This window comes from Mesocricetus auratus, unplaced genomic scaffold, assembly GCF_017639785.1.
Source record: "Mesocricetus auratus isolate SY011 unplaced genomic scaffold, BCM_Maur_2.0 Super-Scaffold_100010, whole genome shotgun sequence".
NCBI classification, from domain to species: domain Eukaryota; kingdom Metazoa; phylum Chordata; class Mammalia; order Rodentia; family Cricetidae; genus Mesocricetus; species Mesocricetus auratus.
Window position 1 is genome coordinate 65,851,679 of NW_024429194.1, and position 27,446 is coordinate 65,879,124.

Here is a 27,446-nt window from a genome sequence, read left to right on the forward strand (position 1 = left end):
CGCAGAGTGTAACACTCCTGGAGTGTCCTTGTGTCCAAGTCAAAAAGGCCGGAATGATATAGAAATCTGTGGCAGAGGTGTGTGTGTGTGTGTGTGTGTGTGTGTGTGTGTGTGTGTGTTGTTCTCTTTGGACTTGCTCCCTGTTATACCCTCGAGAGGTGCTGCTATGAAATGCACTCTATCTGTATCTTACGTTCGTAGCCCCTCTGGTCTGAAGGTAGCTGTTGAAAGTGATAGCTCCAGCCCCTGCTGGGCCCTTGCAGCTGCCAGGTCACAGTCACATTCTTCCTCAGAACCAGTCTAATCAACAGATTGCCAAAGGTTCTTCCACCACCAGATGTCTTTGCTCATTCTCCTTGCCCCAGGCTAGCCTTGAACTGCTGTCCCAGGCCATCTGTGGCTTCCCAAGGATCTGGATTCTAATCCTACTCCACCAGACCCAGACCAGTTCTCAGGGGTTTTGTTTTTGTTTTTGTTTTTTTGTTTTGTTTTGTTTGGGGGGGTTTCAAGACAGGGTTTCTCTGTGTAACTGTTGTGGTTGTCCTGGAACTTGCTTTGTAGACCAGGCTGGCCTCCAACTCACAGAGATCCACCCGCCTCTGCCTCCTGAGTGCTGGAATTAAAGAGTGTACCACCACTGCCTGGCCAGACCAGTAATTTTTTTTTCTGTTTTCTTTTTTAAAGATTTATTTATTATATACACAGTGTATGTATGTCTGCAGGCCAGAAGAGGGCACCAGATCTCATTATAGGTGTTTGTGAGCCACCATGTATTTGCTGGGAATGACCTTCAGCACCCAATCCTCCTCCTTCACTTCCCTGTGCTGAAAACAGAGACCTGTGCTACCACGCCCATCCTTTTGGGTCTCTCTGTGTTGCCCTGACTGGTCTGGAATTGACTATGTAAGAGGATGACCTCAGTCTCAGGATGTTCCTCTACTCTTTACCTCTAGAGTGCCTAGCTTAAGTAGAAGCTAGCAAAGATGGGGCGCCTTATTCTTGCGAAATGAAAGGGAAAGCTCTGCAGTGGCACGGTTTGTTCCCTTATTTAGGGTAGAACCTAACAAAAGGCGGAGGCGTGGACCTAGGACCAAAGGTGAGCTTGCCAGTTGCAGCTCAGAACACAGTCTTGGATTTGTACTTGAATTTCATCTTTGGAAGAATGTAAATTCCTCTGTGAAGAGTGAGGAACCTAGCCAGTCACGGCAGTACACACCTTTAATCCCAAGGTTCGAGTGGCTGGAGGCGGGAGGAGCTCTGTGAGTTCAAAGCCATCCTGGTCTTCATAGTGAGTTCCACGCTGGAGTTTATTTTGTCTCTCCTACTTAGACACCCCCTGCAAGGTTTCACCACCTCCTCCAGCACCAAGCTGGGTCCAAACCTTCAACGCTTGGCCTCTACAGGACCAGTACTGTGGGTAGCGTGTGTCCTGCCTGACCTTGACTTCCATGTCTGCTCTCGGTTTTCCTCTTTCCCAGAGTCAGACATATTGAGCCAAAAAAAAAAGTCATACAGATGTGGTTGATGTGAGTGGATCTGACCCGAGTATGATGTGGCAACATTAGGGCTTTATTTATTTTGGTTTTATGAAACAAGGTCTTTCTTTATAGCTCATTCTGACCCGGAACCCAGGGCAGCCCTTCTCCCAGTTTCCCAGGTGCTGGGATTACAGGTATGAGTCACCACTCCCAGCTTTATTTTGGTTTTTATTTGAAATATTTAAGTACAGGATAATTAGGGCTAGCAAGGAATCAATTGTTTTAAATACGTAGTTAATTTTTTGAAGTCAGCTCATTGTAATTAAGAGTGTAATAACTTTTATTAGTGATTATTAATGAGACAAACAAATGATAAAGCCGCTGCTCATTCAAAGGAACACACAGAGGAATGGGAAACAGCTCAGCAAGGCGGTGCTTTTGTACAGAGAGTGCTTTGGCACTAACAGCACACCAGGCCAGAAGGGCTCCTGTCTTATCCCTGTGATAGGTGGCCACTGCGTCTCACACCCTTGGTGGAAGCTTGACTTCACCGGCAGCCAGGACTGGCTAACCACCCTTGCCTGGCTAACTATTTTTTATTTTTTATTTTGTTGTTGTTGTTTTTTGTTTTTTCGAGACAGGGTGCCTCTACCTCCCAAGTGCTCTACTTTTGATTTTTAAGAAAGAAGTTTCTCATGTATTGAACTCAAAATGCTCAATTGCAGAGCACTTACCCAGGATATTTGAGGCCCTGTATTTGATCCTCAACCTGGAAGGGGGGGTGAGGAGGAGGGAGGGAGAGGTGTAGGGAGGAAGGAGGGAGAGGTGTAGGGAAGTGCCTCTTACCTCCTGACACACTGGCTTTCACATAACCCCTACTTCTAGTTGCCTGGAAATAGATATTTGAATGGGAGGATCTGGCTAGAGGCTGACATGACAGAATGAGATGTATTTTGGGTTTTATGAGGCAAGTTCTTCTGTAGCCTCGTGTATTTGTAGAATCTGGCCTTGAATTACTGATCCCCCTGCCTCTGCCTCCACACACTGTAACATTAATTACAGGTGTGTGTCACTACACTCAACCTAATTTGTAACTATAATTAAAGGTCTCTCCAAAACATGAGACGCAAAGTGTTAGGATTTCAAAAATCACAAAATCCTTTACTCAAAACAAATCTGTGCCCAGTGTCTGCAGCATAGGTCAGTGTACAGAACAGCACTTGCCTGGTGTGTGCAAGTCCCCAGGTTCAGTCCCCAGCACCTGAAGAAACAAATCATGCTACAATCGTCAGGCTGTGGTGGCGTTTGCCTTTAATCCCAGCACTGGGGAAGCAGAGGCAGGCAGATCTCTGAGTTCAAGGCTAGCCTGGTCTACAGAGAGTTCCAGGATAGTCAGAGCTGCACAAAGAAACCCTGTCTCAAAATTAAATAAATAAAAAGCAAACAAACAAATGAATAATGCTATAATCTACAAATCCTGGATGTGTGTATCACCCTCAGTGGGCCAGCCAGCCAATGGGAGGGCTGGGCACCTTCAGACTATGGGAAGGAGTAGCTGTATGTATATAGAAGTAAGTGATGTTGAGTCTTGAAGGAATAACGTTTGCTAGATAGAAGGACAAACACATGATATGGGTGCAGGGGGCATCATTTACTATGCCAAGGTCCTCAGAGCAGTTTGAGTTCCCTGAAGGATAAAGGATGTGTCACAGAATACCCAGGGAGGAGGCTGGGTGGGCACTGACCTGCCCAGGAGGGTCGCCTGGAATGTACTGAATACTTGCAGTGATACTCAAGGGTGATTGGGGATTCTGAAAGAATTTTGAGTGGGGGAGTTCAGGGAGATACAGATTTAGAATAATTACTTTTTATTAGTTTGGGTATTGGCAGCCTCGACAAGCCTAGATGAGAATATGGAAAAAGAACCAGTTAAGAAGATAATGGGGAGCCGGGCAGTGGTGGCGCATGCCTTTAATCCCAGCACTCGGGAGGCAGAGGCAGGCGGTTCTCTGCCTCGGGAGTTCGAGGCCGGGCTGGACCGACAGCCTCCAAAACAATACAGAGAAACCCTGTCTCGTAAAACCAAAAAAAAAAAAAAAAAAAAAAAAAAAAGAAGAAGAAGAAGAAGAAGAAGAAGATAATGGGGTTGTTAAGGAGAGCGATGGTGAAGACTGCCAGGGCGTCGACAGTGGGGCACAGTGAGATGGAGGGGTGCTGCCTGTGCCTTGGCAGTCTTAAGGGACATGTCATTGTCACCTGAGATATGAGGACTCTTCCCCCCAGCTTTCCAACTGTGTAATAGCAATGGGCTTTGTTTATAGAGTCACTTTTTTCTCCATATATGCTGCTCGATATTTAAAATGTTCTAATCTTCTGGGTTTTGCTAATGAAGGTGTTTTGAGTGTTATATCAGTATTTCCCATTCTCTGAACAGATTCCTTGGACTCAAAGCCGAAATGCAGGTGGAAAAAGGATCTCTGAAAACAGCCGTTCCCTGGATGACTTGGAAATAAGTCCTGGTAAGTAAGCAGAAAGCATGAAGTCCTCTGAGTGAGAAGCAACTCAGTTACAGCGAACCTTTTGCACTCAAAACCTGTGCTTCTTTTTTTTTTTTTTTCTTTTTTTCTTTTTTCTTTTTTTTTTTTTTTGGTTTTTCGAGACAAGGTTTCTCTGTGGCTTTGGAGGCTGTCCTGGAACTCACTCTGTAGAGCAGGCTGGCCTCGAACTCACAGAGATCCACCTTTTCTCTGCCTCCCGAGTGCTGGGATTAAAGGCCTGCGCCACCAACGCCCTGCCCGATTTTTATTTTTGTCTTTTCAGACAAAGTCTCTAGCCCAGGCTGACTTAGTTGACCTTGAACTTCTGACCCTCCAGTCTGATTCCCCAGTCCTGGGATTGCCGACATGAGCACAGCATGTCCAGGGTGCTTTCTTTGCATTTTTAACCCATCCTTGGGTACCTCTGAGCGGTAACAGGTGAAGTGCTATAGACACTTGGACTCCACAGTTATCTGGAACTGGAGGATTTCAATAGATGGACTAAATCCCTGGCCAAGATTGGTTATCCCAGGCCGGGTAGTGGTGGCGCACGCCTTTAATCCCAACACTCGGGAGGCAGAAGCAGGCGGATCTCTGTGAGTTCGAGGCCAGGCTAGACCAACAGCCTCCAAAACAATACAGAGCAACCCTGTCTCGTAAAAACCAAAAAAAAAAAAAGATTGGTTATCCCAGAGCTGGTGGTGTAGCTTTGTGTAGTCAGGTGCTTAGTATAAATAACAACAAAAAAATTTTGTTTGGTACAAGCACAAAAGATAAGTGAATAAAAATGTTCAAATTGTGTGTACGTGTGTGTGTGTGTGTGTGTGTGTGTGTGTATGAGTGTGTATGTGTATATAAAATGTACATTTATGGCAAAGGTTCTCTTAGGAATGAATTAAAAATATCTTATAAAAGACAATTGTATTTCTGGTTTTCTTTGTATGTGTGTACTTTTGGTTGTTGGTTTTGGGTCTTTTTTGGTTTTTGGATTTTTTGTTTTTTGAAACAGGGTCTCACTGTGTAGCCCAGGTTGTCCTTGAATGTGTGGCACTCCTGCCTCAGCCTCCTCTGTGCTGGGACTACAGACAAGAACCATACCTGGCCTTTCTGTACATTAGATTGCAGTCACCCAGAATCGCCTTTTATCCTCTAACAGTGTGTGATTTGCACATTTCCAGGTTATTTGTCATCTTCCGCATTCAACTTGGAGAAGAATGAGAGCAAGCGGAGCCTGGAGCTCCCTCGCCTCTCAGAAACTTCCATCAAGGATCGCATGGCCAAGTACCAGGCTGCTGTGTCCAAGCAGAGCAGCTCAGCCAGCTACACAGTATGTGCCCTGAACTGCTTGGGGTTTTGTTTTATTTGGGTGGTTTGTTTTTTGTTTTTGTTTTTGAGATAGGGTTTCCTCTGTGTAGCCTTGGCTGTCCTAGAACTCGCTCTGTAGATCAGGCTGGCCTTGAACTCACAGAGATCCGCCTGTCTCTGCCTCCCAGAGTACTAGGATTTAAGATGTGTACCTGCACTATTCTTTTTTTTTTAATACCTGTTTTTTTATTTAAATTAGAAACAAGCTTACTTCACATGTCAATCCCGGCTCCCTCTTACTCCCCTCCTCCTCCGCCCCCAATTCCCCCAATCCCCCACCCAATGCCCACTCCACTCTCCAGGGAGAGTGAAGCCCTTTATGGGGGAATCTCCAAAGTCTGTCATATCGTCCCAGGGCAGGGGCTAGGCCCTTCCCCATGTGTCCAGGCTGAGAGAGCATCTTTCCATGAGATGTGGGCTTCCAAAGTCCATTTGGATGTCAGGGATAAATACTGATCTATTGGACAAGGCCCCAAAGAATGCTGATACCTCCTCACTGACACCCTTGTTTAGGGGGTCTGGATCAGTCTCATGCTGGCCTCTCAGCTATCAGTCTAGGGTCCATGAGCTCCCCTTTGTTCAAGTCAGCTGTTTCTGTGGGTTTCACCAGCCTGGTCTTGACCCCTTTGCTCATCACTCCTCCCTCTCTGCAACTGGATTCCAGTTCAGTTCAGTGTTTAGTTGTGGGTATCTCCCTCTGCTTCCATCAGCCACTGGATGGAGGATCTAGGATGGTATACAAGGTAGTCATCAGTAATATTATCGGGGAAGGGCATTTAAGGTAGCCTCTCCACTATTGGTTAGTTTGCCAGTTGGTGTCATCTTTATAGATCTCTGGAAATCTCACTAGTGCCAGATCTCTCCTCAAACCTAGAGTGGCCCCCTCTATTATGGTATCTCTCATCCTGCTCTCCTCTGTTCTTTCCCCAACTCAACCTTCTTGCTCCCCCATGTCCTCCTCTCCCCTCTTCTTCAACCCCTCTCTTTCTCCCAGCTCCCTCTCACCTCCCCCCATACTCCCATCCCCCTCAGGAAATCCTGTCCCGTTCCCCAACACCTGCACAATTCTTACTCGCTCCTCCAGACAGCCATCATGAGTGCTGTAACTAGGAAATGTCTCCTGGGCTCTGACCCCTGACCCTGGCCCATCCCCTTTTCATAAGTCCTATACCCCCTCTTTCCTTTGTAAGCGTACATTTTCCAGTCTTGATTTTGCTCCCCCAGCTCATGCATACGTATTCAGACCTCACTCATTTTATGTGATGTTACCAGCTGAGATATCAAGACTTTTCCTGGCTTGTCTACTGAACTTTTTCATTGTCACTGATAAAGAATCAATGTTTTATTAGCTTTAATGGAAACATCTATTGTGAGTTTCATCAAACTATTGTTCACATAACATAAAACCACCATTTTGTTGAAGCACATGCTGACCGAGGATGTATCTCAATGGTGGAGCCCTTGCCTACCTTGCTTGAGACCCGGGCTCTGATCCCAGACTCCACAGGGAAAAACAAACCAAGTACACACCTAGGTGATTTTTTTCTTTAGTTTATTTACAAGGTTGTACAACCATAACTCTTGTCTTAATTCCCAACCCTTTCTGTCATCCCTCAAATAATTCCGTATCTGTATAGTTACCCACTGAAGCTCTTCTCTGCTTTCCATCTATGAATCTGCACATCCTGGACGTTTCATTAAAAGGGGTTCTGGGAGAGCCGGAGCTGGGGGTGTGGCTCCATGGCACAACACTCGCCCAGCATGCCTGAGGCTCCTGATTTAGTTCCCAATATGAGAGGAGCTCTGTATGATCTACTCAACCTCTAACCCACATGATGTCGTAATTTCCTGCAGAGGAGGAATAGTGTGTTAGAAAATCCCTGTGGAATGACAGGGAGATGATGTGCTTGATGAATGAAAACATTTGGTATTCTACACACACACCACACACACATAGTGCTAAGTGTTAAATCTAAATGTCATATATGCAGGGTAAACACAAAACCATACCCCCAGCCCAAAAACCTGTTCTTTTTTTGTTGTTGTTGTTGTTTTGAGTCAGGATCTCACCATGTAGTCTTGGCTGTCTAAGAACTCGCTCTATAGACCAGGCTGGCCTGGAGCTCACAGAAATCTGCCTGCCTCTGCCTCCTTAGTGCTGGGCTTGGCTTGAGCTAAGATTTTACTCTGTAACCTAGCGGTAAAGTCACAGGGCTCGTCTCGCCTCAACCTCCCTCCCGAATACTCAGGAGACAGGAGCACAGGATATCATCACATCTTCTTTTTGTCTGTCTGCTGTACTGCTGGAAACTGAACCCAGGACCTCACACATGCTGGAGAAGTGAAATAACATTTAAGGGGCATCCCTAGCCCAGGTTCTCATTTTTTGAGGCTGCATAAGCTGGTTCCTTCTGTGCCTATTCATGACCAAAGTTCTTAACAATGTTGGGAGAATAATATTATTTTATTTGCTCCTGAGCAGACCGAAAACTGTGCAGATTCAAGATCATAATGTGTCTTCCAGAAGTTAAAACTTTTCCCCCCACATAATTATGTAGTCCCCAATAGTAATGATGGAGCTATTCTCTGAGACAGTTTCTTTCTTTGTCTGTTTCTCTCTGCCTCTCTCTGTCTCTCTAGTTCTGAGGATTGAAATCACAGCTTTACATATGCTGGACACGTGCTCGACCACTGAACAACACCCTCATCTCTTACTCCAATTTTTCACAGTAGTTTTAATAAGGGACAGTGTACATAAATCAATAGAGTGAAATGCCCAGAGTTTACTAAGTGTGAAAAATGAGCAGAGTAGACTCAGAGTGTAGATCAGGAGGCACGGAGATGGGTGAGGGGCAAAGCTTACTGGAGGTATCTGTTTGTCTGTGCAAACATTCTTCCCAGATGACTCCTCAGGCCAGGAAAACCTGTTCAGTGACCTTGTTTTTTTTGTTGTTGTTGTTTTTAGCACACTGGAAAGAGCAGCAGGCCTGGCCCTGACAAGCATCTTCTTGCTGGCTGGTTTTTTGCTCTTCATTTGGAAATAGTTTGGTGTATCCCAGACTGACCTCAAAATGCCTGTGTAGCCAAGGCTGGTCTTGAACTCCTGACCCTCCTGCCTCCAACTCCTAAGAGCCTGAGTTACAGTGCCACTACACATGGTTTTATTTGGGGCTGGGGGTAGAACCCAGGGCTTTATGTTTGCTAGGCAAGGGCTGTGCCAATTGAGCTACAGCCTTAGCTTAAGCCAAACCAAACCAAACCTCAAGGGGTATATTGCAACACAGGATGGCTGAAGTTTGAAGCCGGTTGCAGGACTGCAAGGCCACAGAGATCCTACCTCTAAATGAATTCTCCTAGTAGAGTTTCTTCCTTAAAGTTCTGCTCTGGGGCCTTCAAGAGTTGAGAATTTTTTAGGAATTCTTGTGAAAAGTATGTTTTTATCTCACTCTCAAAGAATGTCTGAAATCCCTTACAGAACAGAGCACATCCTGGATAGCTTAGGGGAGCTTGCAGATAGACAGACAATAGATGAATGGGTGTCAGGATGTGTTCTGCAGTGCTGGCGGCCATCTCCTCCTAGTAGGAGCACCTGCAGAGCAGAGACTGCCCACTCTGAAGTCGCTGGCCTGAGCAGAACCATCACACTCTATGTCCCTTAGCCCTGTGGCCTTAGGTGGCTTGTTTGTCCCCAAGCCTGAAGAATCACTGGGAACGTGACTGAGCTAGCAGAGAGCTTTCTGAGGCACAGTCTTGAGTTTATCCACAAGTGCCACATTACATGGAGTGTAGTGACAAACACTGGCTGCTCCAGCCTTTGAGGGGTGGTCGAGCAAAAGTTCAAGGTTATCCTTGGCTGCGTAGTGAGTTTGAAGACAGCCTGAACTACATGAGAGCCTGTCAGAAGGGGGAGTAGGACTGTTCATAGGAAAGAAAGCCCAGCAAAGCTAGGAAACATCCATCTTCCTCTCCCCCTTTGTTGGTTTCAGATCTAGTAGACGAGTTCATTTTAAGTTTCTACTCCCAGTAGCCTTTACAAGGAAAAGAGACAGGATTATTCTCCTCAGTCCTTATGGCAATACTAATACATGCTTTTTAATGCTGAGGCTCGGTTATGAAATATAGATCAACCTATACCTTTGTGAATTTTATGTATAAAACTTTTTTTTGCAAGTTCCATAGAAAAAGATTGTTTATGGTATCATTCAGTGTAATTTCGGTTTTTATATGTGTCCATCATCCCTGTCTTTCTTTCCAGGCCGGGCATTTATATGTATGGTCAGTATATTTTCTTGATTGTTGGCACTTGGCATTTCCTTTCCCTGCTCCAAAATGGTCTTTCCCGTAAATTCACAAGCTTTGCATTCTCACAAGCTAAGCTGCTAGAAGCGTGAGTCACAGAATGCGGTGTGCTGGGGGTGGCCTCTGGGTGACCGTGTTGATGCGTCTGTATTCTAGCGGGCATCCACTTTGAGTCGGGCGTACAGACATTTAACTCGGAGGTATGTATGTGTCCACACAGCTGCTTTTGTCATTTCACTAGTCGATGGGTTTTGCTTGTGACAGGGGCTTGACTTGAGTTCTGAGAGTTTTTTTTTTTTTTTAACGTTCCAAGTTTATTTGAAAGATGTGCTGTGAAGACAGTGGAATGGTAAGTATTTCAAGTTCACAGGATATTTTTGTTTTGTAGAATGAGTTGAAAGCCAGTGGTGGTGAGATCAAAACTCATAAACTGGAACAAAAGGAGAATGTGCCCCCAAGTCCCGAGGTCTGCATCTCCCATCAGGAAGGGAAAAAGGTAGGTTGAAAAGTTGATGTCCAGTTGCCAAAGAAGCATGTGTTCCAAATTAGGTGCTTAAAATTAGAAAGGACTCTGTCTCTCGATTGCAGGGTCTGGGAATTTGGTGGCAGCTGCCAGGGCAGATTGTCATTTTTGCAGGTCACATAGTTTCAGTTCGAAAGCATTGTAATTTACAGCTGACCTAATATGAGTCTCCATTGGAAAATTCTTTTGTTCAGCAAATGCTCGGAAGGCGTAAAGCTAACTAAAGTCATTTGTAAAAATCTGCTTGATCAGAGATAAAATTTTTATCTTTAAAATCTTTTTTAAGGCTTGGCTGTGTGTGTGTAGATGTTCTGCCCAAATGCATGTATGTCACTATGTATGTGACCTCAGAGTCAGAAAAGGGTGTCGGATCCCTTGGAACCCGTGTTACAGATGGTTGTGAGCCACCATGCGGGTGATGGGAATTGAACCGAGATTCTCTGCAAGAGCTGCAAAAGCTCTAAACCGCTGAGCCATTCCTCAGCCCCCAGAGATTATCTTTAAATCATTCACAATATTCTTCCTAAATATATGCCTATCTTAAGGTTTTTCTTTCATTTGCTTGTTTTGTCTTAATTTTGTTTTGAGATGAAGGTCTCACTTTGTGTCCCAGGCCCACCTTGAACTTGTACATTCAAGCAATCCTCCTGCCTCAACCTTTTAAATAACTGAGGCTGCCAGTTCATGTCACTGCTCTGGCTCAAGGCAGTTTTTCTTTTTCTTTTTCTTTTCTTTTTTTTTTTTGGTTAAAAATGTTATTCTTTTCCCCGAGGTTATTTGTTTTTGGCTTTCTATGCGTACGCTAGGCCAGTGTTCCACCACCAAGTTACATCTTCAACCCGCAAAGCATTTTAGCATCCCAGGTACTATGTTGAGCATAGGAAATGCTAAGCTTAGAAACGGAAGACTTGCAGGGTGTTGGTGGCACACGCCTTTAATCCCAGTACTCGGGAGGCAGAGGCAGGCAGATCTCTGTGAATTCAAGGCCAGCCTGTTCTACAGAGTGAGTTCCAGGACAGCCGCTAAAACAATACAGAGAAACCCTATCTCGAAAAAAAAGAAAAAGAAACAGAAGACTGGGCCAACAAGATGGCTCTCCAGGAAAAAGCACTCGTAGGCAGAGCTGAAGCCCTGAGCTCAGTCCCCAGGGCTCACATGATAGGAGAGAACCAGCTCCAGCAAGCTGTCCTCCGAATTCTACATGTCTGCTGTAGTATGTCCTCACCCCCACACATGTAATAATTACCTAATTAATATAAAGCAGAGCCAGGCATAGTAGCCAATACCGACAATTGCAGAACAATGCAGGAGGCAAAGGCAGGAGGATCATGAGGTTAAGGCCAGCATGGTGACATCGTGCAAGGCCATTGTGGTGATGCAGGAAGTCTGAGGCCAGCAAGACCTGTTTGAAAACAAAGAAAAATACCACACACGTTCATCCTCATTCATAGTCGTCCTCACCGCCCCCATCTCTCTCCCTGTCTCTCTCCCACGTGGCCTTCATGTGCAAGAAAGCCCACAAACGGTGGCCTCCTAATACGTAAGCCATCAAAAACCTGGATGGTAGGTACCCTAAGAGAGTGGGGCCATGCTAGTTGAGAACTAGTGTGCCTGACTTCTTCAGGAAGATGGTGTCTGAGCCCAGCCGTGAGGAATGTGCAGGGATGGGCCAAGTGAGTGGAGAGTAGACAGCCAGGCACAGCAGAGTGCAGAAACCTGAGATGGGCTTCCTAGGAGCTGTTGTTTGAGTGACTTGTCGAGGTCGTAGTGGTAAATGGGCAGTGCTGAGAGACAGGTAGCGAGGATCTGGAAAAGCCCTCTAGGCTGTCCTCAAGGGCTTCCATATAATCAGACATCGGTGAGAAGCCGTGGAAAGAGTTCCAGAAAATCACATTTGGGATGCACGCCTTAATCATGAGATGGGCGGCCTAGATGCAGCAAGTAACAACTGTATGTAGACAGCGTACTTGCCCATCATAGATTCGTCAAATAAATTTTACACCGGGTTTGGCAGTTTTGAGCCCTGGCTGCTCTTCAGAAGATCTGGATTCAGTTCCCAGAACCCACATAGCAGCTTAGGAATGTCTGCAACTAAAATTCCAGGGGCTCTTACACACTTTTCTGAGCCTCCATGCACACCAGGTGTGCACATAGTATACATACATACAAGCATGCAGGCAAAGAACTCATACATAGACAGTTTGTTAAAAAAAAAAAATCTTGGGACTGGAGAGATGGCTCAGTGGTTAAGAGCACTGGTTGCTCTTCCAAGGACCTGGGTTCAATTCCTAGCATCCACATGGCAGCTCACAATAGTCTGTAACTACTGTTCCAGGGGATCCAACACCCTCACACGGTCATATATGCAAGCAAAACATCAATGTATGTAAAATACAAATAAACAATTTTTTAAAAATCTTAAATAGTAATGATAAATTTTACATATCTTCACAGCAGTAGACATCTTTTTTTTTTTTTTTTTTTTTTTTGAGACAGGGTCTTACCCTGTAGACCAGGCTAACCTGAAACTCACAGAGATCTGCCTAGATCTACCTGTCTCTGCCTCTTGAGTACTGTAATTAAAGGTGGTGGTAAAGCTGTTTTTCAAATTTGACAAGTAAATATGTTTGGAATTTTCCTTATAGTATATGAGTTTTAAAAAAAAATCCAAGCACTGTTCTTGTGCTTTATTCTTGATTGTCTTCATGCCGGTTTGATTTGAAATTAGAACTCTGGGCTGCACGGCAAGATCAGAACATTTTAATTACAGTGCAAAAGATCACGAGTTGCAAGTGAATCATAAATCAGGGAGTGGGTGGGGAAGGAGGAGATAAAGGTGGTAAATACTTTTTAAGCACATCTTGCCAGATGTAGGCTTTTCAGTGCCTGGGCTGCCTTTCGTTAACCAGTACCTAAGCTGTTTGAACTTTGGTCTGCTACAAAAAGATGTTAATGCTACAGGAAACAGTCTTTTAAAAAACAAATACACACGCACACACATGCTGCTATTTACCCTTTGAAAATGTAAGAGGGCACTGGCTTCCCCCAGATCATAAGTTACAGGTAGTTGTGAGCCACCGTGTGGGTGCTGGGAATTGAGCCCAGATTCTCTCTCTGCAGGAGCAGCCAGTGCTCCTGACAGCAATGCAGCCTCTCCAGCCCCAAGGAAACTTTCTTGAAATGCCATGCATCGTCAAGCTGCTGCTTTTCCTACAGTGAGATGTCTAAGCATGGTCTCTAGTGCTCCTGCCTGAAGTTCCTTCGGTAATGACATCTGCCCACCCACGTGCAGTTACATTGAGTGTTCAAGGGACCAGGCTACAGGAGAGGGAAGAACATCCCAGGATGGATGCACCTACAGATTCACAAGAGTTGGGAGTCTTTTTTGTTCAGTTTGGTTTTTGATGACAGGGTCTCGTGTAGCACAGGCTAGCCTCTAATCTACTGTGTAAGCAAGGATGACCCTGAATTACTGGCCCCTCCTGCCTCTGTTTCTCGGGTGCTGAGACTGTAGGCATGTGCCAACCAGCCAGCAGTGAAGGTCTTTTCATAGCCAAGGACAACTTTCATTAGATGAAATATGGCATGTGGAGGCGATTGACCCAATACCTGGCACCCAGATGCAGTAAACACTCGGTAAATGTCAACTGTGATCGTTCCAGTTTATTCTTTGCCAAGGTAGAATTCCTGTAGTGAAAAGAGAGTAGGGGAAAATGCTGGCAATCAGGTGTGGTCAGCCAACAACTTAGTTTCCATTGTAAATGTATTCATTTCTTGAGATATCTTGATGTAGACACTTAGTATCACCCATTAAATCTAGCGTCATGATCTTAGATATTGTCAATATACACCAAGAAGGGCTAGGGGCTATATAGAGGGGGAAAGAGGTAGTTTTTTATTTAAATTTGTAGATTCTGAGGAAAAGATATATACTTATGCATAAGATCTGCTTCTTAGCCAGGTGGTGGTGGCGGCACACGTGGATCTCTGCGAGTTCAAGGCCTCCCTGGCCTACAAAGTGAGCTCCAGGACAGCCTCCAAAGATATACATAGAGAAACCCTGTCTTGAAAAACCAAAAAGGGCGTGGGGGTTGATTTGCCGGGACTAGAGTTACAGATGATTGTGAACCACCATGTGGGTGCTTGGAATTGAATCTGGGTCTTTCAACGGAGCAGCCAGTGCTCTTAACAGATGGGCCAACTCTTCACCCATTTCCCTTTTTTTCTTCTTTTCTGTTTTCTTTCTTTTATTTATTTTAACTTATATCTTTTTTTTTTTTTTTTGAGACATGGTTTACTGTAGCCCAGGCTAACATCAAACTCACAGTATAGCAAGGGATTATCTTCAACTCCTGATCCTCCTCCCTTTGCTCCCAAATCTCAGCTTCTCTACCCCCCCCACACACAAATGGAAACAAGAGTACAAATAACTCCTGTGCTTAAATATGTTCCTTTCCCTTGCTGTGGCGTGTATTCGGTGACAGTCGACATGTGAGGGGTTTGCTCTCCTTGACACGGGTTATTTGGTTTTTGCTTCCTGGGATACATATGGCTTGGAAATTCTTTATGAGGGAGCCGCTGCACACTTGGCAGCGGAATGCAGTCTGTTCTAGTGCTCCCCCTTAATTGAGAGGCACGTTAATACCCTCGTAAAAGACGTTTGCTGCCTCTTGTTTAAATGCTCAGCTGTTCTGGGGCCGTTATTTCCCCTCAGGCAGCCAGTGACTAACTGGAGTCAGCAGGTTTTTATGGCATTGGCAGCAGTTTGCTCTTTTATTTTTAATGCGCTTCTTAATCCCCTTTAATCTTTTTTTTTTCCTTGTAGGTTTCTGCAACTGAGAATAGCCTGTTGGCCCATTCTGGCCCTGCTGAAGATGATGCCTGTAAGCATTTGCTCTTAGCTCTGTGTGGTGGGGTCCCTGCTGCTGTCTGTTGAGGAAGGGACACAGCACACCCAGTATTGGAGCTCATCGGAGTTTCCACTGGGTTTCCCCTTTGTTTCCAGGACTGCTGCTCGAATGCCCTTCACACTTTCCATAGCTCAGGGGAAGTTAAATTATAGATAGTTAACATGGAACACGGGTGGTTTTTTTTTAATTTTTGAGATTTTATTTATTTTTATTTTATCTATATAGGTGTATGCCTTAATGTTGTCTGTAGACCATGTGCCTGTAGTGCCTATCACGACACTGGCATCAGATCCCTTGGAACTGGAGTTGCAGACAGGAGTTACTATGTAGGTGCTGGGAATTGAACCTTGGTCCTCTGAAAGGACAGCCAGTATTCTTAACTTCTGAGCCATCCCTTCAGCCCTTACTAAAAGAATAACTTTTAGCAACACTTCTCTCATTGAACTTACACCTTTTGCACTAGACTCTTCCAGGTCCAAAGCTGTATAAACTGATCTTGAAGTCTTACTTCAATAGAGGGTGTTCAAGAAGGGTATTAATTATTAGGAACATTTTAAAGGCCTCAAAGTGTTAAATTTTGACATAATTTTATCTTGTTTTGGAGTAATTGTAAGCCTGGTTTCTCAAAAGATTTGGGTTTTACTTTTATTATTTCTATTTTTATTTATTTATTTTTCTGACGCAGTCTCACTGTATACTGACTGGCCTAGAATTTACTATATAGAAGATACTGAACTCTCCTACCTCCGCCTCCTAGGTGCCACAATTAGAGATGTGGGATGTGCCACAATGCTTGTGATACCGTTACCACTGCTGATTTTTCAGTGTACTGGTTTTTTGTTTGTTTGCTTTTTGTTTTTGAGACAGGGTTTTTCTGTGTAGCCCTGGTTGTCCTGGAGCTTCCTATGTAGACCAGGCTGGCCTTGAACTCACAGAGATCCACCTTCCTTTGCTATAAGTGGGGATTAAAGGCTTGTGCCACTTTGCCTAGCTCAGTGAATTGTTCTTAAATATGTATAGATTTCTAGCTTCCCCCACAACAAATCTGAACACAGAAACCCTCAAAACTGAGGCAGGATCTTAAGTCAAGCAGATTTCTAATAAACCTCCCTTTTGATTGCCCGAAAAAGCTCAGTGCTGAAATCAAGAGTACTTTTTGCTTTGCATTCGTTTGCTTGAATTAAAGGGGTTTTGTTTTTGTTTGTGTTTTTTTTTAAATTGGGTTTGCAATACATTTCTTCCTTCTTTTTCTTTTTTCCAGAAACAGACCATAACCCTTTAGTGCTTTGTTACTTTGTTGACTTTAGGCTTTAAAAACATTTTAATCCATTTGTTTTCATGTGGACTCAGGCCAGCTTGCAGAAATCTGCACTCTCCTTCACTGTATGGATACTGGGAATTGAACTCAGGTCCTCAGCCTCAGTGGCAAGTGTTTTTACCTGTAGAACCATCTTGTCAGCCCAACTCTATACTCGAGAATTTTGTTTAAATGGTCTCTTAGCAGCTGTATGAAAGGCTTTTCTGTATCTCCTGAGTTTCATCATGAGGTACACACGCTGGCAAGAAATTAGTTCATATGCTGTTACTTAAATAATTAGGAAGAAAATCTTTATGTGGTATTTGCATAATTGATATCTGCTTTTAAAATAATCCAGAACAGGCAAGTGGTCACAGTGGTACACCCCTTCAATCCCCACACTTGGGAGGGGGAAGCAAAATGGATCTGTGAGTTTGAGGCCAGCCTGGTCTACTTAACAAATTCCAGGCCAACCAGAACAAGACCCTGTATCTAAAAATCTTTTTTCAAAGAATGACCTACAAAGACTCAACAATATTCCTTCATTTTCCCCATCTTCAGTTGAAGCACACCAGAAGCTATTGAGAGTGCCAACTACTAAAACATCAAAATCTATACCCGCAGCCTTAAGAAATGGCAAACACTTCAGAGCAGAATGTTATATGGGTGGCTTGGATCCCAGCTGTGTGCTGCAGAGAAAGTCCCTACTGACAGTCTGACTCCTAGGGGAAGCCCAGACACTTTCAATTTAGATCCTCTTCAACAGAAAAGCAGTATCTTCCTGATGCTAAAAGGACCAGTCCCCAGTGGGAAATACCCATGTTTGCCTTCTGAGAGAACCTTGCCCTGATCTACTCTAAAATGCCTGCCCTCTGTGACTCAATCAGGTAACTCCCCGGTGAAGAGTGAGGCCCAGCAGCCTGTGTACCCTAAGCCACTGAGTCCTGACGCCAGAACCTCCAATCTTCCGGAAAGTTCTCCTTCCAGAACAGTGAAGGTACGGTGGCACTTGCACTCCGAGTCCTAGACTCTTGTTTCCAGTCCCACATGATGCAGCATTACCTGTTTGGGCCGTCCTAGACATAATGCCAGGAAGGGTCACTTTCAGCCTGGGCGATGGTGGCAGGAGGCAGAGACAGGAAGATCTCTGTGAGTTTGAAGCCAGCCTGATCTACAGAGTGAGTTCCAGGACAACCAGGGCTGTTAGAGACCCCCGTCTCAAAAAATCATAGAAGATAGATAGATAGAGAGAGAGAGAGAGAGAGAGAGAGAGAGAGAGAGAGAGAGAGAGAGAGAGAGAGAGAGAGAGAGAGAGAGAGAGAGAGAGAGAGAGATTCAGGGGCTGAAGAGAAGGCTCACTGATTAAAAACACATATTGTTCTTTTATAGGACCCAGGTTCAATTCCCAGTGGCTCATGACCATCTATAACTCCCTCTTCTAGCCTCCTGGAACACCAGGAGTTCATATGGTACACATATATACATGCAGGCAAACCACTCATACAAAGAAAATTATATATTTTTCTGTATATAAAATATGTATGGGTATGTGATTATATATTTATAAATGTATATATATATGTATATATATATATGAGAGAAAGAATCACTTCATGTCAGATATGGTAGCACACACATTTAATCTCTCAAAAGTCAGGTAAGCTCATCTCTCTGAGTTCCAGGCTATGCAAGGCTCTTAGTTTATCTGTCATGGTGGCTCACAGCTGTGATCCCAGCACTCAGGAGGCTGAAGCAGGAAGACTCCTGTGAGTTCACAAGTGGAGACAAGATGTGCCATAAGCTTAAGGCAAGCAAAACAGCAACACAAAAGGGTGGGGCCTGCAGAGCTCCCTCATTAGATAAGGTGCTTGTGCGTCAGCAGCAAGGACCTGAATTTGGCTCTCCCAGCACCCATGTAAAAAGCTGGACATGGCGCTCAGGACTGTAATCCCAGTGCTGGGGAGGCAGAGACTGGAGATTAGCTGAGAGCTGCTGGCCATGGCGCTCAGGACTGTAACCCCAGTGCTGGGGAGGCAGAGACTGGAGATTAGCTGAGAGCTGCTGGCCAGCCAGTCTAGCCAAATAGGTAAGCGGCAGGTTCAGTGAGAGACCTTGTCCCAAAGACGAAGATGGGAAGTGGCTAAGGGTGCTCACTTTGCAGGTCCTACACTAAAACTGGAACGATACAGAGATCAGCATGGCCACTGCATAAGGATGACTCGAAAATTCATGAAGCATTCCATATATCTTGCATTATATGAAATTCCCAAATAATCAATACAAATGTGTATATGCAGCGCCTTGATCCCTCAAGTTAGGAGGCAGATTTTAGTCGTTATTAAAAATTAATTTTTCGGGGCTGGAGAGATGGCTCAGCAGATAAGAGCACTGGTTGCCCTTCCAAAGCACCCGGGTTCAAAACCCAGCACCCACATGGCCGCTCACAACCGTCTATAATGAGATCTGATACCCTCATCTGGCCTACAGGCATGCATGCAGACAGAACACTGTATACATAATAAATAAAAATTAATTTTTCTAGTGTAAACAATGGAAACTGTGAACTGAACTTTCCCCCCCATGCTTAGTCATTTGCATGTAGCACTAATTTATGTAAAAGTGCAAGATGTTTGAAAAAAAAGTGACTGAGGAAGACACCTGGCATTGATCTCTGACCCCCACGTGCACCCGCACACACATGAACACACATATACAAAAAGAATTAAGTTTTTTCCCCCCCCACATTTCACGAGTTGCTAACAGACTTGTGAGTTCGTGTTGACATGTGTGGTGCTGCTTCCTGTTAGTGGTGGTGACTAGTGACACTTCTCCCTGGCCTTCTCCAGGGGTGTGCTTTTGCGCAGTTAGGTTTTGTTTTAAGAATCTCAGCTTGAGAGAAACTGAAGGGTAGAATGGCTTCAGGGTGGCCACTAGCGTCTCTGCCTGAGTGTTTCTCTTCTGTGTCCACGATCCGTCTGCAGATGAGCACGTTAGCGAGGAAAGGATGAAAAGAGGAAAAAGGAACCCAGCATTTAAAAAATAGACTAAGAGGGCAGAGAGCAAACAAGAAGTGTTTAAAGGAAGCAGAGATCCCTGAGAGTGTGGTTTACGGGAAAAGAGCAGAAACTGAAGAAAGGAACCAGAGAAAACAAGCGCAAAGAAAACATGACCTGAGAGGCTGGAGGCGTGGCTGGATGTTCGAGCGCAGGGCTGGCACCGAAGCAATTGTGGGAAGGAAGATCAGAGTCTCAGGAGTTGAATGGATACCTGTGTTCTGCTTGCCTCTGTCCCAGAGACCTGCTGTCAGTGTTTATCTTTCCAGGATCTGAAGGCCAACGAGGTAGCCAGTGCTGCATATGGCCTTCCTCTCCACAACCCCGCCCATGTGTGAATGTTTGGGTTGTGGTTCTGGTTTAAAACTAGTAACAAAATATAATTAAAAGGTGGAGGTAGGGCGCTGGGCCCCCTAGACCTACGGTAGAGTGCTTTCCTAATATATGAGATCCTGGATCCCAACTCTTGAGCTCTACAAGAAAAAATAAGGCAGAGAGCATGGTAAAGAAGACCGTGTCCTAGTTAGGGTTACTGTTGCTGTGATAAAACACTGTGACCGAAGGCAAGTTGGGGAGGAGAGGGTTTACTTATGCCTCTCCATCATAGTTCATCATTGAAGGGATCAGGGCAGGAACCTGGAGGCAGTTAACTGATGCAGAGGCCATGGAGGAGTGCTCCTTACTGACTTGCTCCTCATGGCTTGCTCAGTGTGCTTTCTTATAGAACCCAAGACCACTTTCCTAGGGATGGCCCCATCCACAGTGCCCTGGGTCCTCCCCCATCAATCACTAATTAAGAAAATGCCCTATAGGCTCGCCTATAGCCCAATCTTTTTTTTTTTTTTTTTTTTTTTTTGGTTTTACAAGACTGGGTTTCTCTGTATTGTTTTGGAGGCTGTCCTGGAACTCGCTCTGTAGACCAGGCTGGCCTCAAACTCATAGAGATCCTCCTGCCTCTGCCTCCCGAATGCTGGGATTAAAGGCAGTCGCCACCAACGCCCGGCTGCTTACAGCCCAATCTTATGAAGACATTTTCTCCACTGAGGCACCCTCCTCTCAGATGACTCTAACCTGTGTCAAATTGACAACAAATTGCCAGCACCATCAGTGAAATGGCTCAGCAGATAAACCATCTGTCAAGCTGTTTGAGCCCACATGAAAAGAAAGACCTCCTGCAAGCTGTCCTCTGGATTACCGTATTGTGTTGCAACACACACACACACACTCACACACACACACACCCTTAAAAATTATTGAAGAAAAGGGTAGCAAAAGCAGCATGGTACATGCTGAAGCTGAGGCAGGAGAATAGCGAATTCTAGACTAGCCTGGACTATGCATTGAGACTGACCCTATTTAAAAAAAAACAATGACTTAGTATATGTGACCTGGTTATGGATTCTGCGTAACTGAAGAATCTGAATCCTGCTTAATCCAAGAACAAACACTCAGCAGTGGCATTCACAGCCCGCCTTTATACGCACACACCTCAGGACCTGAAACTTGGGTGAAGACTGGAGTATGTCGCTTGGTTCCCTGTGCTTGTCAGTAATCCGTCCAAAGCTCAAAAGATTATGGTGAGCAGAGGCTGGCATGGGACCTAATTTCATCTCCACTTCCTTTAAGAGCCTTTTCTTTTCTCTAGCTCAGAGTCCCCCTTACAGTCTACAAGCAAGGTAAAAACTTCAGTAACTGTGTACGGAAAGACCTGCCTGCATAACTGGTCTTGTGGCCCTAGACTTTGCAGCAGAAGTTATTTCTCTACTTTGGGAAATTACATTCAGCTAAGAATACATTTGTTCACTCAAAATAGATTTTTGAGTCCTACGCATCCTGAGGGGGGAAAGAGATCTGTTCTTAGTGCCTGTTACTGAAAAATAGGGCATCCTAGGCAAGGAACTCAAATAATTTTAAAGTTTAGTCTTAAAGTAAAAACCACAGGTGGCTGGAGAGTTGGCTCAGTGGTTTAGAGCACTGGCTGGCTCTTGCAAAGCACCCACATGGTGGCCTACAACTGTCTGTGACTCCAGCTCCAGGGCATCCAGGGCCTCTCTGTCCCCTGGAGCACCAGGCACACATGTGGTGCATATGACATACATGTAGACAAAACACTCATGCACACAGAAATATTGTCAGGCACAGTGTGTCACTCCTTTAATCCCAGCACGCTGGAGGCAGAAGGGGAAGGTCTCTGTGGGTCTACAGAGTGAGTTCCAAGACAGCCAGGTTCACATAGACAGATTCTATCTCAAACAATTGAACAAATGTTTTTAAAATATATGTGTGAAGAAAGCAAGACTGTTGTATAATCTGAACCCCCTGGCCGCCGAGCTCATTTGGTGAGGTGTCATGCTGATTAAGTTCAAGTTAGAAGTTCAGACCGGAGGGGTTGGGACAAAGGTCAGGCCTGTTCTGCTTCAGGAAACTCTGGGGACTTTTTAAAAATGTATATCTTTGTTTATTTTTATTGTATGAATGTTTTGCCTGTGTGTATATTTGCCATTTGTGTCCCTGGTTCCTGTGAAGGTAAGAAGAGGGCATTGGGTCCCCTGGAACAGGACTACAGGTGGCTGTGAGCCACTGTTTGGTGCCAGGAATGGAATCCAAGTCCTCTGCTAGAATAGTCAGTGCTGTTACCCACTGAGCCAACTCTCAACCCCTCCCCACCCTAACCCCCAACCCCCCGGGGATTTTTTTGTTTGTTTTGAGACAGTCTCTCTACATAGTTCTGGCTGTCCTGGAACTCACTTTATAGACCAGGCCAGCCTCAAACTGACAGAGATCTTCCTGCCTCTGCCTTCTGAGTGCTAGGACTGAAGACATGCGCCAACCCTGGGGATTTTTAACAACTTTTCAAAAATTGCTTGAGACAGGGTTTCACTATTCAGCCCAAGTCTTGCAATCTTCCCGTATCTGCCTCCCAAGTACAAAGATACAACCATTTACCACCATGCCTGACTTCTGAGGTCTCCAGTTATCAATGATGGGGTGGGGGAGAGAGACCCAGAAGGGAGGAAAAGGCAAGAGGATGTGACCAGCCCTGAGGGTCACCAACTTGTCTTCATTGTGCCGAGACAGCCCAGCCCCAGATTTCCTCCAGTGCTCCTGCTGGTCGAGGTGGGAAGAAAGTGCCCGTGCTGCTTGGAAGGACAAGTTATGTAGTGCCCCTTCCAAGACCTGTCTAGCTGTCCCCTGTGGGCAGGGAGAAGAGGCTTTGTGGTTTCATTGTGTGGTGTTGAGGATGTACAACCTCAAGCATGATAAGCAAACTCTTTCCACCAGGCTACCCTCTCCCAGCCTGGTTTTATGCTCTTTTACAGAGCTATTAGAATTATGATCGAGGGTCACTAGACTCTTGTCACTGCAGTCCCAGCGTCCCCCCTCTCCTCTCTCGTAGACGGTCGATTAGAGGCATTCTATCTGGGATCTGAATGGTCTTGAGAATGAGTTCACAGAGAGTTTTGCTCAGAGAAGCTGCAGGCTACACAGAGCTGCCTCTACCATTTACTGCGTGGTGAAGAATGTCAGTTTTATTACCTAGCTATTTGCACAAACTGGAAGGAAGGAATGAACGGCATTTGTGGTATTCATCTGATGAATGGAGGTCTGGCATCGGTGCCGGATTTTTTTCCGATTTCATTATGTCTAAAGGCTTAGTTTCACTGCCCAGGGCCAGCTGCTTCCCTTCTCCCCTTCATTCACAGATTCTCTGCCACTGGGGCCTTCATCAGATTGAAAAATATGTGTAAGGCAAAAACACTGAAAGAATGTAGATGAAGCCATGTAGATTCGCTGGGAACTAGCTTCGAGTAGATAGATACCCATCAACAGAAGCCTGTAATATTCCTCATATGGGAAAGGCTTTGTTGATTAATATACGTTTATATGTTACCCCTTCATTCCAGAATGCCATGAAGATAATATCTACATGTCTTAATCAAACGAAGACTACAGCTTGTTTCATGTGTGAGAGCTAGCATCTGGTCTCGTCTCCAAAGAGTTGCCTTTAGTTATGAAAACTGAACAACAGCCCTGCACAGTGTAGAAAGCACTCTGTTGGTCTGAGTTAGGAGTTCCGGATGTAATTCTAATTCTGCAACCTTGGTCAGGCATCTGACACCCCTCATGCTTCACTATCTACGTGTGAGAAAAGGGGTGGAGGAAGAGAAATAGGGGGGAAAGGCTTCACTTACTCAATGGGAAAATGTATTGTAAAGGGGGCTGGAGAGATGGCTCAGAGGTTAAGAGCACTGACTGCTCTTCCAGGGGTCCTGAGTTCAGTTCCCAGCAACCACATGGTGGCTCACAACCATCTGTAATTCAATCTGGTGCCCTCTTCTGGCATGTAGGCAGAACGCCGAATATGTAATAAATAAATCTTTAAAAAAAGACCTGAATTTATATATATATATATATATATATATATATATATATATATATATATATATATATAAACATGCCTGACATTCCCATGTTGGCAGAGTTCCAAACATGGCTGTGCCAAGTCTGAACCTACCATGGAGGCATGGGCAGGATGCATGCCAGGCCTCCGATAATGGGAGAGTTTTCGGCACTGACTGTGCTTCCTGTTGCCTGAATAGACATGGGGGAAATTACAGAAATGTGGCTGAGAGCCCAGGACGGAGAATTAAAGGGAAGGCACAGCACAGCCACTATGACTTGGCATGTTATCATGCTGGGAGCCTCTTCTGTTGTTTTTATGACAGTATAAAGTCCCTTGGGCAGCTGCTGCACAAACCTTAAATAATAGCAAGAGAAGACTGGGAGACAGGAATAGCAGTAGCAGAAACCTAGTAGGTCTGGCCAACCAGAACTTGTGGTTTGTCGGTTGTTTGAGGCAGCAGCAGTTGCTGTCGAGGAGGAGGAGGAGGGGGGTGACTTTTCATTTTGACTTCATTGAAGAGAGAAGTGTGGGTCACGTGAGGGAGGCAATAAAAGGCTCAAGAATTACTAGCCAGACACTCGTTGTATGGGTGAAGGTTCATAAAAGCCTCCTCTCTCCTGAGGCTGAATGTGTTCCAGGTAGATCTGCGAGGACCTGGGTTCTGCCTCCTGTAACAGAGTTACTTGAAAGAGAACGTGGTCTTATTCTTGGATCCAAGTCTGGGTTCCGGATCAGCTGTAGTCAAGTGCTCCGGGGCACACCAAATGCTGTGTATTCACTGAAGGTTCCTATTCGTCTCTTCCAGCTTCTGCGTCCTGCTCCTGGCTCCTAATTTCTGCTCCTGCCTTCCACTTCCCTCCTAATGTGAGCAAAGCCTTCACTGTCTCAGGTTCTCCCTTCTATCCCTTGGGCTGCATCCTTCCATGCTGTGATGTGTGTGTGTGTGTGTGTCATGTGTCTGTGTGTGTGGTGACTGTGTGTGTGGTGAGTCTGTATGTATGTATGGTGTGTATGCATGTTGTATGTGTGTCTATGTGATAAATGTGTGTTGTGTGTCTGTGTATGGTGTATGTGTGGTATGGGTGTGTATGGTGTGTATGGTGTGTCTGTGTGGTGTGTCTGCATGGTGTGTGTGTGATGTGTCTACATGGCGTGTGTGTGGTGTGTCTACATGGTGTGTGTGTGATGTGTGTGTGTCTAAGCTCTGTATCCTTTCCTCCTTGTTCTCCCAAATCTGTTTCAACTGTTAAAAATACAGGATCTGCTCTTTGCAACTGGAAAAGGTTCTCAATCTGATAAACACATTCATCCTGTCACTTACACAGTTTGACTTATGATTTGGACAGGTTCTCTCCAGTAGCTTCACTGGTGCTATTATTCTCAAATTTTATTCTGCAATTTAATTTAGGTCATGCCAACTGAGCAAGAGAACACCTAATCCTTGTAGAGAAAACCTTATTAAAATGGAGCAACAATATCTCCCTTTAAATCCAATCCTGTTAGAATGTCTGTAAAAGAAAAAAAAACATAACCCTGTTCTTTAAGTAATGCCTTAGTGCCTGCCAGCAGCACTCACTACAGTAACTTGGGTCACCTTTAAGTACCTCCCTATGCCTGACAAACTAAGTTAACCTCTGGTCTTGTTTAACTTTTTTTCTTTTTAGAATTCTGCCCCTACAGTGAAAGGGATTGCTCTTAACTAGCCACTTCATGTGGGTGCTAGGAATTGAACTCAGGACCTCTGGAAGAGTAGCCAGTGCTCTTAACCTCTGAGCCATTTCTCCACCCCACCCCCTTTGTGTTTTGTTATTGTTGTTTTTGTTTTTTCTGTGTAGCTTTGGAGTCTGTAGACCAGGCTAGCCTCAAACTCACAGAAATCGGCCTGCCTCTGCCTCCTGAGGGCTGGGATTAAAGGTGTGCACCAACACCTCCAAACTTGTTCTTTTCTTCTTAAATCCTTTGGATTTGCCACTCATTTTATTAAACTTCATTTTATAGATCTTCACTTGTTTTTTACATTTGTTTTCTGCCTCCATTTTGTACCAAGTCTACTTGGAAAATAATCCCCCCCCTTTTCTTTTTTAATTTTGTTCCTGTAGCAAATGAACAACTGATATACTGTTTTTTATGGACCTGTCTTCAGGGTTATTTAGTTTGTTCTGCCTGCCTATATCCTGGTTCTTTTGGGCTTAACTAAATTCTGGTCCTGGGCCTAGGGATTAATTTGCATTATTTACCATCTGCTGAGGCTGAGAACATCTAAGCTCCACAGGGGCACCTAGGTGCTTGTAAGAGTCGCCTGGCCGCCTAAATTGCCTCCTTCCTCAATTAGTTGAGATGTCTGTCAAGTCAGGGGCATCATACTCAGAGGAGAGACTTCTGACCCTGCCACCTTCAGTGGCCACATAGGCTTTACATCATGTGAATGCTCTTAGTATGTTTTAGAATTCTGGCTTTTATCAGTGCTACAGAAGCAAACAGGGGGGCGGGGGTTGGGGAGGCTAAGGTCTCATGAAGTATAGGCTTGCCTCAAACTTGATGTGTAGCTAAGGACGATCTTAGGACAATTTATGACCCTCCGGCTTCTGTATCCCAACTGCTGGGATTACAGGCATGTACAACCATGCCCAGTTTTATTCTTTGTTGAGCAATGAACCCAGAGTTTTGTACAGGCTAGGCAGTTGAGCAAAATCCCCAGTCCCCAGCTCTCATATTTTTAGAAATTGAATTATTGTGTTGAACAATGTGATAGCTCTTAATCCACAGTTTACAAGTATTTCATGAATTTGTAGTCATTAGCTAAAACATTTCCCAGCACATTGCTTCTGTGCTAGTTTTCAGACATCTTATAGGCAATACTTCCTTCTGGAATCCTAATAATATAGTTTGTTTCTTTTACAAATTATTGCATCTGTATGTTGATTTAGGCTTGTTTAAAAATATGCCTAACTTGGGGCTGGCAAGATGACTTAGCAGGTAAAGGCACTTAATGCCAACCCCGAGGACCTAAGTTCCATCCCCAGAACCCATATGGCAGAGGAGAGACCAGAGTTGTCTCCAGGCCTCCACATATGCACCACGATAATAAATGTAAAAAGGTTTTTTTTAATATGCCACATTTAGATGTAATAGTTTATACATATAATCTTGGCCCTTGAGGAGCAGAGACAGGAAAATAAAGTCATGCCTGGAACTATGATGAGTTTTGAGGGCCTCTTGGGCTACATACAAATCTGTCTTAAAAACTAGAATAAAACCATCCAGAGAGTAATAAGATGTTCTGCTGAAATTGGAATGACTTTACCTGATTCCCAAAGCTTAATGTTTTTCCTTGGCTCAAATGTTAGTGCCCCCATCCTATAGGCTGCTTTAATGGTCTCCTTTTACTTGTCTCATGACTTGAAATTCTTTCTTGTATTATGATTTCATTTTCTCTTATTCCCTGCCCTTCTAATTACAGATCTTGATCCTTAATATTTTCTGTAGGGGTGTGTGTGTGTGTGGGTGTGTGTGTATGTGTGTGTTAGCTTGTCTACACCTTGCTCTGCAACACAACCCAAACCCATCTAGAAAACTTCT

The 27,446-nt window shown here is 44.7% G+C and overlaps 1 protein-coding gene and 1 pseudogene across 3 annotated transcripts in view; both read left to right on the plus strand.

Moving 5' to 3' along the window:
• The window catches only part of Lima1 (LIM domain and actin binding 1), a 96,338-nt gene that overhangs the window by 64,486 nt on the left and 4,406 nt on the right, over positions 1-27,446 (plus strand). For 2 of the 3 annotated variants that reach the window (XM_005067237.4, XM_040753825.1), the window contains exons 5-9: positions 3,913-3,997; positions 5,194-5,342; positions 10,068-10,175; positions 15,028-15,085; positions 17,297-17,406. In XM_005067237.4, coding sequence (XP_005067294.1) covers positions 3,913-3,997; positions 5,194-5,342; positions 10,068-10,175; positions 15,028-15,085; positions 17,297-17,406 — 510 coding nt within the window. Of the gene's footprint in view, positions 1-3,912; positions 3,998-5,193; positions 5,343-9,635; positions 9,656-10,067; positions 10,176-15,027; positions 15,086-17,296; positions 17,407-27,446 lie in introns of those variants that run through there. The other variant, XM_040753826.1, reaches the window with a different exon arrangement.
• On the plus strand, positions 18,558-18,658 carry LOC121143036 (annotated as a pseudogene).